The sequence below is a fragment of the Amia ocellicauda genome, chromosome 16, assembly GCF_036373705.1.
Source record: "Amia ocellicauda isolate fAmiCal2 chromosome 16, fAmiCal2.hap1, whole genome shotgun sequence".
NCBI lineage: Eukaryota > Metazoa > Chordata > Actinopteri > Amiiformes > Amiidae > Amia > Amia ocellicauda.
Window position 1 is genome coordinate 3152712 of NC_089865.1, and position 13060 is coordinate 3165771.

General features: G+C 54.8%; 1 protein-coding gene across 3 annotated transcripts in view; it reads right to left on the reverse strand.

Moving 5' to 3' along the window:
* Positions 1-40: 40 nt before the first annotated feature.
* The window catches only part of hecw2a (HECT, C2 and WW domain containing E3 ubiquitin protein ligase 2a), a 32893-nt gene continuing 19873 nt past the window's right edge, over positions 41-13060 (reverse strand). Inside the window, exons 6-30 of one of the 3 annotated variants that reach the window (XM_066687328.1) lie at positions 12815-12984; positions 12517-12656; positions 12219-12319; positions 11136-11947; positions 10756-11056; positions 10339-10434; positions 9984-10134; positions 9754-9854; positions 9306-9430; positions 8605-8790; positions 8207-8359; positions 7745-7847; positions 7387-7483; positions 7082-7165; positions 6747-6856; positions 5554-5674; positions 5030-5143; positions 4484-4636; positions 4173-4271; positions 3763-3892; positions 3040-3186; positions 2275-2389; positions 1734-1819; positions 1454-1566; positions 41-1190 (exon numbers count right to left, since the gene is read on the reverse strand). In XM_066687328.1, coding sequence (XP_066543425.1) covers positions 1079-1190; positions 1454-1566; positions 1734-1819; positions 2275-2389; positions 3040-3186; positions 3763-3892; positions 4173-4271; positions 4484-4636; positions 5030-5143; positions 5554-5674; positions 6747-6856; positions 7082-7165; positions 7387-7483; positions 7745-7847; positions 8207-8359; positions 8605-8790; positions 9306-9430; positions 9754-9854; positions 9984-10134; positions 10339-10434; positions 10756-11056; positions 11136-11947; positions 12219-12319; positions 12517-12656; positions 12815-12984 — 3920 coding nt within the window. In that variant the 3' untranslated portion in view covers positions 41-1078. Of the gene's footprint in view, positions 1191-1453; positions 1567-1733; positions 1820-2274; positions 2390-3039; positions 3187-3762; positions 3893-4172; positions 4272-4483; positions 4637-5029; positions 5144-5553; positions 5675-6746; positions 6857-7081; positions 7166-7386; positions 7484-7744; positions 7848-8206; positions 8360-8604; positions 8791-9305; positions 9431-9753; positions 9855-9983; positions 10135-10338; positions 10435-10755; positions 11057-11135; positions 11948-12218; positions 12320-12516; positions 12660-12814; positions 12985-13060 lie in introns of all 3 variants that reach the window. The other 2 variants (XM_066687329.1, XM_066687327.1) reach the window with 2 other exon arrangements.

Below are 13060 nucleotides of genomic sequence, written 5' to 3' on the forward strand. Positions count from 1 at the left end.
ACAAAGCAAACATCTGTAGAAAGAGACAAGAGTTTTCCAGTCAGTGTGAAACATTTTAAAATATAGAGAACATTTTGATTCGTATGAGACATTCAGCAACGTGAGAATCACCCGTAGAAATACACTGAAGTGAGGGGAGTGGGGGTGCGGTCGGACGGCGTCGTGGGTGAGAGAGGAGGACGGGAGTGCGTCCGTATAGATAGGTGCATCGGTGTCTGGGACCAACGAGAGCAACAGCACCCCCTCCTGGTGGTCAGAGTACACCCTCCCTCACTGGGGATTGTTGTGTTCCTTCACAGAGTCACAGGCGGGGGGACGGAGACGGAGACTGTTCAGTGTGAGCCTGTCCCGGGGCTGGGCAGGGGTAGACACACACACACAACCGGGCAGGGAGAGGACAACCCCGCAGACCCGCGCCATATATCCGACATCCAAGCCTTCATCATTTTAGCGATTACCCCCCCATAAATCCGCCATCACATCCTTTGGAATTCATATTTTAAATATTAAAACATGAGTCTGTCGCAGTTGTGTGTTCGTGTTTTCTTTTCCTGCTTGCCTTGCTGTGATTGGTGGTGGAGTTTTAGTCCTGGACTCCCATTGGAAGCTGAGGTTGCAGGAGGGCGGAGTTAAGTGCAATGGAGGAAGAAGAAAGGATTGTAAGATTTGCAAAATGACTCCCTTTTCTGGTTTTGTACAGTCTGACATCCCTACAGCCCAGGGTGAACTTCAGGAGTGTGCAGGGTGGCGTTAATGGCTTGTGTCCTGAAGTGTGTTTGACTAGAAGAGTGTTTGACCACTGCTCCTATCTCCCCCATCCCCCACGGACACGATCAACACGATAAACACACTGACCACTGACTGACCCCCTCGGCCACGAAGAGCACGCGTGTCTCTGAGATTGCCCTGTGCATACGTATATACGTGTTCTTCCCTGCATGCCGGCCAGCACGGGGGGAACGTGCATCAGTGCATGTGGATCCGTGTGCCTCCAGTGAGTCCCGTTCCTGAGCCCGTCCTGAGTCCAGAGGTCGAGGGTCAGGAGCGTCTGGAGGTCAGAGGTCGAGATCTGGGGGGGTCACTCCAGGCCGAAGGTGCTGGTCTCCTCCACAGCGGTCAGCATCTTCTCGTACAACATGGAGAACGAGGGGTACGGGGGCAGGTCCAGGCGGTTGAAGCAGGTGTGAGCTCTGAGAGATAGAGACACACACACACACACACACAATCCTTTACTGTCTGTGTATTTCGTTACTTATAGACAGATGACAGACTCTATAGACAAATAGATAGACAGAGACACAGAGACAGAGAGATAGATTGACAGAGAGACAGAGAACCACAGAGACATATAGACATATAGCTAGGCAATAGAGAGAAAGACAGAGAGATAAGCTACACAGAAAAATCAGAGGTGAATACACAGGGCGGTGAGTGAAGGCAGACAGTGCCGTACCTGGGCAGGGAGGTGATTTTGCCCCACTTCTCCACACAGAACCTGCGGGGGCCGTTACTGCCCCGCAGAGACGCAAAACCCTCGTACGGGATACTGGACGTACCTGTCACAAACTGAGAGCGCGGGGGCAGTAGGGGAGAGGGCAGGGCCAACTTTGGTTAGATACTTCACACAGAAGGTAATATGACAGAAAATGATTGATAAATTCTTCGCCGGTGAGAGTGTGTGTGTCCAGTGTGCCCTGGAGCCCAGCAGAGGGTGCTGTGAGATTAGCCCGTACCTGTAACAGCCGCAGCCGCTGCTCGTTGTTGAACCTCTCCACCGCCGCCCAGAACCACCGGATCACTATGTGGTTGTCGTGATAACCTGCACCGTGGAGGGAGATGCCAGTGAGAGTAAGGTCTACCAGACTATCGACCTTCGTTAATATCCATAATCTATCTGAATGGTATAAGCTCAGAGCACGGTACCACACTGCCATCTCTCTCTCTCTCTCTCCCTCTAACTCAAGCTCTGGTCTTTACCCTATGCCCTCTCTCTTTGACATTTTCTCTGTCTCATCTACTCCCTGTTTCAGGTCACTCAGTTATCTGTATCGCCCTCTCTCAGATTTAATTTCAAATTCAAAACAAAAAACAGAAAAGCTTTTCCAGCAAGACCAAGTTACACCACCGGTCAGGTGATGGGAGACCCATCTCACTCCCTCTCCTCTCCGTACCTCCCCGTCTCCATCACTCTCTCCCTCCGAGCTGTCCCCTCTCTCTGTCACTCCCCCGTCTCTCCATATTCATCCCTCTCTCCCTCTCCCTCTCCCGGCATACCTCCTCTGTACTCAGTGTTGTTCCTCCAGTCGCTCAGGTCTATCTCGGCCGTGCCGGCGATCACCAGCTCCAGCTCCCGGGCGTCAAACACAGACACCAGCCGGGCGTCCACCACCTGCATTACCACAGCAAAAAGAGCAGCTTCAGAACCAACACTACCCACATTGGCATCCCAGCCTCACCTGACCAGCCTCAGTATTACCACCCAAACTACTGTTACCAATGTACTGACACCATCATCTCTGTTGGGCCACTATTTCAAACATCTTCTCTGTAAACTTAACTAAAACGACAACCATTCTTATTACCTCTTGGGGGCATCAGGAGCATCATTCATCTCAGCTGTTTCACCACGATCAGAGACAATCCCGACATGGACATTTCGCATCAGCAGTGCGTAATAGCATTGACAGCCGCACCCCTGTTACGGTAACATAACTCATCGCTGCAGAATCTCAGTGCAGTTACTGACAGGATGGTCATCTTACAATCGAGAACATCCTCACTGTCATCTCCATCACTGCAGAAACATCCCTGTCATCATTATTAGAGCACCGCTGTCACTGCAATTATAGCATCGTAAGCACCGTGCGTTGATGCTTCACCTGAGCAGTCGACATAGCAGCGGGGAGGGGGACTCGTCTCGTTCATTCCCTCCCCCTGCAAGTTTCTGGTCCAGCTAATGTCTTCGCCAGCACTGGCAGCTAAGTCATTACAGTCCTGGTGGGATTGAAACGTGTACGGGAGGCGGTATGGCTGCAGTACCTCGTAGAAGCCGCGCACCAGGCTCTCAGTCTGCTGCACCACGCCCCTCTCGATGCGCCACTTCACCATGCGCTCGATGTACTCCTTCTTGTTCTTCTCAGACACAGGGATGCTGGCGCCGCCGGGCTTCAGCTCGCGCTCCGTGATCTGGACAGAGAAAGCAGACACACAGACACACATGTTTTTATTTTAGGGTTATTAGAAAGTGGAATCCTATGATGAACTAAAGCCAGGCAGTGTCTGTAATGTAAAGTCTGTAATGTACTGTTCGTGGGGGTCGGTCTGGGTCTTAATCCTGCGGTCAGCACACAATTCTGCACACGAAGACAGCACACAATTCTGCTGCTTGGCTCATTTCAGTCGAGTTAATTGACTTGTTTGATTGGATATACCTAATGACACAGAGGGTAAGAGGCATGGCTTAATTCGTAGCAGAGTTCGACTATCAATTTGAGACTGTCAGCACTCCAGGACCTCTCAGCTCCGGGATCTCCTCGTGACATGAAAAATTGAACATCAATCATGTAGCACACCTCACACCTGCGCGGGGCTATCTTTGTTTCTAGTTTAATTGTTTCAACACTGGTTCACCATCAGAAATGGTTCTGGCAGTTTTACTGACAAAGGACAGTCTGTTTGCCTTCCATTTGGCCATTTTGACCCGAACAGGGTTGCGATTTCATGATTAGGGTTGCAATCATCTCACAATGAGACCAGACTGACCTGCCCGAAGACCTCCTCGTTGACAGTGAAGGTCAAGTCCAACATGTCGTTGATGTCATTGTCCTTCATCCACTGCAGGCTCTGGTGGAACTCCTCGTCCAGGTACTCCAGGTCACTTAGGTCACAGGGGCTGAGGGATGAGGGGGGAAGGTTGTGGATAGCACAGGAGGAGAGACTCAGTGCACTTTCATTACCATTCAATTCTTCAACAGTGACAACACTGCACTTTCCATATCAGCAAAGCTAATATTTTAGTTATTATTTCTTTTAGTTTACTTTATTAGTAGTTGGGGTCAGAGTGCCTATGTCTGGAAAAGGGATTTCAGAGTCACAGCGAGAGGGGCCTCTCTGGGTGTGGACCCCGGTGTGGGATGCTGTGACAGGAGGGGTCTGTAGGGGGCGGTACTCACATCCTGAGCAGCCCCTTGTAGAAGGGTCGGGTGAAGAAAGCGTCCAGGAGGTACTGGTGAATCAGCGCCAGGCCCAGGATCCGCCCACTGAACCGGAACCTGAGAAGACAGACAGGCTGACACCTCGAGACACGGACACACTTGGACGCTGACACACTGAAACACTAACACACTAAAGCACTGAGAAACGGAGACAATGCCACACAGCAATGAAACACCCACACGCTCCACCCTAACCCTCCACAGATCAATGACAACCCCCCCTCACTGCGACACACACAGTCAAACACACACTGCGGCTGCAGACTGACCACTCGTGGTGGTTGTCGACAAAGGCGGACATGGGGCTGATCTGCACAGTGTAGGTGTCGTTGGCGGAGTACTCAAACAGGCCGTAGTAGGGGTTGAACAGCTCCCGAGAGACCAAGAAGAAGAACTCCCGTGAAGGGCCGCTGTAGTCCAGCCTGGGAAAACACACAGACAGGGGTCAGAGGTCAGATGTCAGAATTCGTATCAGAGTGACAGTCAGCACGTGTGTGTCGGTGGACGTGGCATGTGTGGGTGTCAGTAAGTGTGGCACGGTGTTTCCATGTGGCAGTGAGTGAGGGCTGTCGTGTCATTGTATAAGAGAGCACAGGTAGCCGGGTATGTCAGTGTATCAGTTTGCATCGGGTGCGTATCAGTGCCAACAGGTGTGTCACTGTGTATCACACAGGTGTAACGGTGTGCATCACTCTGTACCCGGGTGCTACTGTGCATCAAAAGTATCTGCTAAGAAATATACTAATACTACTACTAATAATAATACAGGTGTCTCAGTGTGAGTGGGCGAGTGTCACGGGACCAGAAAATCTCACCCCTCCTCTCCCACGAAGGTGACGTAGAGCTTGTTCCTCTGCAGGTCTTTGCGGGAGTAGCCCATTATCTGGTTGAAGGCGTCCTCCAGGAGGTGATCCCTGCGGATAATCAGCCTGCAGGAGGGAAAGAACAGGGAAGGAGAGAAAGAAGAGTAAGGGAGAAGGAGAAAGAGAGGAACAGGCCGTGAGAGAGACAGAAGAGCGAGGAATAAGGATGGGGAATGGGTCAGAAACAGGTCCGCCCAAAGTCCTAGTACATGTGTTTAAGGTTTAAAAATGTGAGTGACAATTTAAAATGTCTCCCCTGTCTGTCTTGTGCCCTTCGGCGTGTGAGAGGAAGAGGCCTGGAGTGTTGAGTCATTATGAAAGGCGCTATATAAGTTGGCATGGGGTGGTGGTGGTGGTGGTGTTGTTGTTGTCGTTGTCGTCATTTTTGTAGTTGCTCTTGTTTTTGACATTGTGATTGATGCTGCCGTTTTGTCAGTCTGCCTCCCACACTGCACTGACCCCCCCAGCACACTCACTTAAGCTTGCCTGGACCCTGCCCGTAACCCTTGGTCTCCAGTTTGCGGTAAAAGTTGCGCAGTTTGGCTTCGAAGTCTCTCTTGTAGGGCGCAGGGGCCCGGGCGTTCGCTCTCTGGGTACCTGGGGACAGAGAGAGAGAGAGAGAGAGAGAGGTGGACAGAGATTTAAGAGATTTTTATGGTCACTTAAAATAAAAGAACAGAAAAAAGGATAAAATAGTTAATATCCTGTAAAGCACAGCAAAGCTACAAATTACATGATCTTCTACTGTGCACACGACACCATTAACACACCACACTGTGTAGAAACGGCTCAATCGTTAGTCAACTTTCTCAGCAACTGAAACAACCACATCAGATTCAAATTCGGCTGTTGGGGGATCTGCATGTTCTTTTGCAAAAAATACCGGCCGTTATGTCTCACCCTAACGCAAGCAATGACCAGAAGGGTCACAAATAAACACTTAAACACTAAACCTCCAAAAAGAAGACAAGGCTCCTAAAATGTGCTTCTAAGGCGTTAAGTCGGGGAAGAAAGAGAAGGCAGTGAAAGAGAGAAAACGGAGAGAAGGAGAGAGAGAGAAAGGAGAGACAAGATGTCATTTGTGCCAAGTTAATTTCTTTCCGTGGACGTATTCGTCTCGGCTGACCAACGGAAGGCTCTCCTATAATTGAGTCTGAGAGAGAGAGGCAGAGTGAGAGACGGGGAGTATTTACCCAGCCATTGCACTACTGTTACACTGAGATCAAATTAGCTGCTGAGAAGGAGAGACAGAGAGAGGGAGAGAAGAAATCTGAGGAATAGATTGCTGAGAGAGGGAAGGGATATACAGAAAACATTTCAGAGACAAAAGAAGAGTGAAAAAAGGAGGGTGAGAAAGAGCACAAACAGTCCGCCAGAAGAGAGGGAGATACTGGAGGGATACCAAAAGAAAAGTTAAAGAAAAAGAAGGGAGTGATTTATGAAGGGAGGCCAACAGAAGAGAGAAGGAGGGAGGGAGAGCAGAGCATCGTGGCACTGAGAGGAGGCACGAAAGAGACAGAGGATGGCGTCAGAAATTGAAAACTAAAATGGCGTAAAGGAGCGATATCTCAAGAGAATGATAAAAACAGATGAAAGTCAGTACAGCTGCTCTGCCTCTGTGTAGTGCGTCCTCCAGGCCAGCAGGGGGAGTGAGATTGGGGAGGCGCACCTGGAGAGTTCTGTGGCGACGAGACAGGCGAGCCGCGCGGGGACTGACAGTAGCTGGGGTGCAGCAAGGCGTGGGGCGGCACGTACGACATCACTTCCTCTTCAAACAGGCTGCGGTGAGAGAGACAGATGATGGGGAGGGGCGTCATTTCAAAGCTATGGAATTTCGTCATTCGTTAAGTTCTGTCCTGACCCCCAATGACCCCCAAGTCACCCATCAATGACCTTTTTGTGATCTCTCATCCCTGCAGCTCTCAGTGGCTCTCCACCCCAACCCTGGGACACCAGAATGACCTCCCCTTGACCCCATGACCCCTTTTTAACCCTCGGACTGACCTGAGTAGCATGACGAGGTCAGCGTCACTGGACAGCCTCACCAGGCCGGGAGCGCCCTCGCTGCGGATGAACTGCACCTTCTCCCTGCACAGACACACACAGCGTCACCCCTGCGATGCTGATGAACCACACGTTACAGAAGGGCCCATGCAAGCGCACAGGACCCCATCTCACTGGGGAGAAACACCGGCGCGCACGCGGATGCAGAAATGTGGCCGGACAGAGAGATCGGTGGAGAGGGAGGGCTAGCGATGGAGGGATGGGAAGCAGAGAGAGGGACAGGAGTGGGGAGGGCTGTGTCTGACCTGAGTGGGTGGTTTCTGATCAGCTCCGGCTGCCTCTCCTGTAGGATCTCGAAGATGTTGGGTTGCCGAAGAAATGCCACAATCTTGTCATTGTACGCTGCCAAGGAAACAGATACAGGCCTCAGTCATGTGACTCGGGAAGAGCCCTCCCTCACCGCTGCCATTTCCCTTCTGCCCTCTCAGCCCCTAACACCGTGATCTTTTTTTAAGAAGCTCTTGTAGAGTATAACAGGGTACTGGGTGTGCTGTCGGGGGTCCCGTGGGGTCCAGGGTGGCTACAGCAGTGTATAGTACAGTACAGTACAGCAGTGTGTTGCCGGGCTCAGGCAGTGCGCCGGTGTTTACGAGAGATACCCACCAACAGGCACCAGGTCCTGGTACTGGTTGCGGCTGACCGTGTTGAAAGTGCTGGAGGGGCGCGGGAGGACAGGGGGACCGGCGTGCCGAGAGTCATCGCCCACCTGAAACACAGAATCGAAACAGCACGGGTGACACCTGCACCTCCCTGCCCTCGTCTGTCAGCCTCCTCTGAGATTGTCTGGTCGCAGTCAGGGTTTTCAATAAAGAGCAGACTAGCAAATACTGTAACTCCGGGAGGGGCTCGATACATGTCCCCTGTTTAGCAGTAGTGCATTCTGTCCCACAATGCAGTGCTGAGTTCATGACAGTCCAGTGTTAGGTCTCGGTGCAGTCTTGTGTGTCTCAGCGCAATAGTGTGTCTCAGTGGTGTATAGTGTAATGCAGGTGTGTGTCAGTGGGGGGCAGCGCAGGCGTGTGTGTCAGCGCGGTGTGGGGCGAGGCGGGGGGGCCAGGTGCTCACCAGGCGGCGGGTGCTCACCTCCCCGGCGCTGTGGCTGCGCTGGCGGGTCAGGTGCTGGCGATGTGCCAACAGGCTGCTGGGCCGCGCGCTCTGCAGGGGCAGCCGGGGGTCAATGAAGGTCGTGCTGCGGCAGTTGTGATCAACAAAGAACGGCTGGAGAGACACAGAGACACACAGGGACAGAGGGTCAGTGTACGTCCACTTAACTCACGTCAGAGCGGCAAGAGGATGGGGCAGTGTGTGTGCGAGAGAGAGAGAGAGAGATAGAGAGAGGGAGAGAGAAGCAAACAGCAGAGTCCTTGTGTTTTCACACAGCCCACACGTGTGCAAAGGCGTGTTCTCTCGGGGGTCGGTCCGGTCCACGCACACGGCGTCGTGGGAGGGGCGCCCGTGCTGACCTTGCCCGTGTGGTCGTGCTTCATCTCCCAGCCACGCGGCAGCTCCAGCTGCTTGTTGGCGAACATGTTGAGGAAGGTGACAAGGTCGCGGTTGTGCTGGTAGCGCTCGAAGTGGTGGGCGTCCCGACGCACCTTGCTGATCATGTGCTTCAGACACGAGTTGCTCGTGAACAGGCGGTAGGCACTCTGCACGGAGAAAAGGCACACGGCACCGTCAGTGTCACGCGGCAACAGCAGCAAAACTCATCGGCCCACAGAGGGCACACTTCCCAATACACACCGTACTGCGCAGATCCACACGCCCCCCGAGATGCATGCTGGGCAGTAAGCAGCCGCACGAGGCTCACATCAGCACTGTTGTGTGTGTAGCAGTGCGTGAATCTGTGTGTGTGTGTGTGTGTGTGTGTGTGTGTGTGTATCACTATATCAATGTATGTACTAGCATTTTGGTAATTTTGAGCCCTTGTGTTAGTATGTTTATGCAGAACAAAGTTTGTTAGTGATTTAAAGTCACCTCAGATAAAGACATCAGCTAAATAACGTACTACTATTAATAATAATAATTTCCTTAGTAACTCATTTTGACATGCGCATCACATACAGAGGCCTGGTTCGTAGGGATGCAGTATGTCTTGTCAAGCCTGTGACATGTTGGTGGCATGTGCGTCGGGGTGTGTGCGGGCGCCGGGCGGGGTGCTCACAGGGTTGGAATGCAGCACGGTGAAGAAGTCAGGGCTGGTCAGGAACTTGGCGCTGGGCGACTGGAGCAGGAGGCTGAGCCGGGAGCGCGAGCTGGAGGGGGGCGTCGCGCCATCTCGCCGGTACTCTGCGCGGCACGGAAACCATGACACAGGGACAATGACGACAGCATTAACAGCTTCTGCCCCAATAGGACACACGCAAGGACACGCCACAACAACAGGCAGCAGCATACCGCCGAGAGGGACTGCGCGATTCAAGAGTTAGAAAGCAACTGGCGCATTAAAAGAACTCACACTAATGTGCACAGGGACAAATCACAAGGCTGCAGTAAGATTTTGATAAATGGCGTGTGTTTCCTATGGACGGGGGATCTGTATTTAGGACAGGGTGACTGGACCTGGGACACCGCTCGGAGGGGTGTCTATGTCTGGGACGGGGTGTCTGTACCTGGGATGGTGTGGTGCATGAGGTCGCTGTCCTCGGGGGGCATTTCGGGGGCCTGGTCCTCCGCACGCTCATTCGTCATCGTCCGCCGGATACTCTGATACCTGCGCAGGAGAGACAGGGGGAGTGGGAGAAGACAGAGAAAAAGAGAGAGAGAGAAATCCGTCAGAAAGACAGGCAGGTAGACTAGTGAGTGTGTCTGTCTGTGTGTCTGTCTGCGTGTCCGGACTGACCTGCGGTTCAGCTGCTCCATCTGCTGAATGGAGTTGGACCTCTGCAGGACTTGTGGGGCTGGGGGGGCGGTGGGCCGCTGCCAGGTGGTGGTCCGGTTCACGTGGTCCACATAGAAGATCCGCCCATGACTGTCGATGCGCGCCTCCCAGTCTGTCACACAACACACACACACACACACACACACACACACACACACACAGGGTTCAGCAACAGCATCACGGCACCACAGCCCCTACTGGGCATACAGAGCTCCTACCCCGCCCTCCTCCCGATTAACTACCCCTCCTGCCACCCAACCTCCTCTGCTCTCGCTCCTACCCCTGCCCTCCCCAACCCCCACAGTCTGGGACTCACTGGGCGGCAGAGGCTCGTCCACTCTCTGGTAGCGGCTCATTTCATGACGCACAGAGGGCAGCGATCGCATCGGCTGGTGTCCGTTCACCTGCGAGCCTGAGAGACACGGACATGGAGAGAGAGGAAGAGAGAGGGAGAAACACAGACAGAGAGACAGAGAGAGGGGGAGAGAGGGGGAAAGAGACGGACAGAGAGGGAGAGACATGGACAGAGAGACAGAGAGAGGGAGAGAGACGTTCTGAGCTTTTCATATAGTTGGATTGCGACAAAACAATTGGTGATAACTGTGAAAATGTATTGATTTGGTGATTGGATGATCGACTTGACAGAAAGGTCCAGGTATATTTCTCTCCCCATGTGGACAACGCACCAGAATCCCTTCATATTTTAAGGCAGCCTGGTTCTAAAAGCCCTCACCTGTGTCTCCATCCGTCTCAGTGGCGCTCTGGCCCGAGTCCATCGAGCCACTAGCGCCGGCCGACCTCACTTCCTCTTCCTGCGACTCCCCACCGGCCGCCTGTAGACTCCGCCTCCTCTGCCAGATCTCCTCCTCCTCCTCGTCCACATTGGCTGCCGTGGCTCCCTGAAGCTCCTCCCCTCCCCCGGTGGCCTGAGACGCCCCTCCGCCCTCGTCGGCAACGTCACTGGTGGTGGGCGTGACCTCAGAGGAGGGGGCGCCGCCCGACTCGGTGGAGGCCGCCGGCCCTTCCTCCTCCTCCTGAGAATGACATTAGAGTCACTATACATCTTTGGCACGACTCACGTTCATAAAGTCCCCCGGGGGCGCGGTCGCTGACCTGCGAGGATGAGGCCGGGTAGCGCGTGCTGTCGAAGGAGGAGCAGCCGGTGGAGGACTGGCGCGTGGTCCCCGTGCCCGAGCTGGGGCCGCCCTCCGTCACCTCGCTCTCCTGCTCCTGGCTGGACCCCCCCGGCTCCGGCTCCTCCGGCCCCTCCTGTCCCTCGGGTTCTGGGGGGCTGTTGGGGGGCGGCTCCCCTTCGCTGGCCGGCAGGGCAGAAGCCGTGGTCCCCCCCTCGGTGTCCTCAGCCGGCTGCTGCAGCGGCGCCTCCATCTCCCCCACCTCTGCGGTCCTGGGGGGCATCCCCTCCAGCCCCCCGTTGAGCAGCAGCATCAGACCCCCCTCGGACTCTGCCCCCGCCTCGGGCAGCAGCCCACCCTCCTCGTCCTCGTCCGAGTCGATGTGCAGCATGGCGCTGAGCCGTGTGTCCGTGGGGAAGCTGCTGCGCAGTTTTGGCGAGGCGGCGCCCAGGGGCCGCTCCCCGGGGGCCTTGGGGGCCTCAATGGCGTCCAGGTAGTCGTTCAGAGACTCCTGGCGCAGTGTGTGGATACAGCGGGACGGCGAGCTGCCCTCCGCACCACCTTCGGCCCCCTCCACCCCCAGGGGCTCCTCCTCCTCCACCACCCGCACCTCCCCATTGCGCAGGGCCTCGCCGGGCAGGGAGCCCTCCGAGCCTGTGGGGGAGGGGCCCCTGGCAGTCCCGGGAGGAGGGTGAGGGCCCCCAGGCATGTCCTCATCATCAGAGGGGCTCCCGGGATCCCCATTCACCGCAGAGGCCCCCAAGAGAGAACCCATGGCATCTGGAGAGGCGTCTGGGGCAGGAGAGGAAGAGGGAGGGAGGGTGAGGGAGGAGAAAACAGGGAGGGACCAGGAAGAGGGAGAGCATTAGAAATCATATAATGCCAAGTCCAAAAGCTCCTCTGTAGAACCATTAGGTATTGAAGCACAAAAGATCTAGAACTTGCGACTTTGCTTATCTAGAACCTCTTAAGACATGCAACGACTAGAGCTGCAGTGCCAGTAGAGCCGCTTCTCTCCGCATGCAGTACGGCGCTGACAGAGGGGTCTCTCTCCATTGCTCACCTTCGTGCCCCGCAGACGCCACCTCCACACGGAACTGCAGCTGCCCGCTCACGTGGTCTGTGGGCAGCCGGCGGCACAGCGTGTAGCTGATGGGCTGGTCCCTGTGGCACAGAGGCACACCGATCACTCACTGGCACACAGACTGGTACTCACATGCCTGGCTCACAGACTGGCACACATACAGTCACACCGACACTGGCTTTAATACACAGACTGGCACCGGGGCGGAGGGGGGAGACCAACGCTACCCAGAACAGGGCGACTGTTGAAGCAAAAGATCAGCCCTGGGCTCACTCACCCCGCGGCGTGGCGCTCCAGGAGTCTCTGCACCGGGATCACCAGCTTTCCCAGGAAGCGCTTGATGATGGGGCGGCTCTTGGCGAACTTGTCCTTCACCTCAATCTCCAGCACATCTGTCACCAGAGCCACAAAGGTATACTTCTGGGGAGAGAGGGCGAGGGTGTATGATTGTATAGCAGCGTTCGTCGACGTGTGCGTGTCTGTGCGGAAGTGTCAGGGCCCGGGTGTCCGTGCCACAGTGCCAGTGTGCGAATGTGTCAGTGTGTCAGTGCGGGGATGTCAGTGTCGGGGTGTACCTCTCCGTGCCAGACAGGGTTGGTGGTGTTGGCGACGATGGTGGACCTCCTCTCCTGACCGTGGTGGGCGAAAGTGAGGAAGGTGCTCTTTTTGCCGGGCTGGATGGACATCTTCAAATAGGGGTCGGGATTGAAGAACATGCCCTTCTTTAACCCCAGGGAACGGATATCTGCACGGGGAGAGAGAGGGCGGACTCACCGATCACGCCCAGCAGACTGCACACATGCACAAACACACGGACGGAG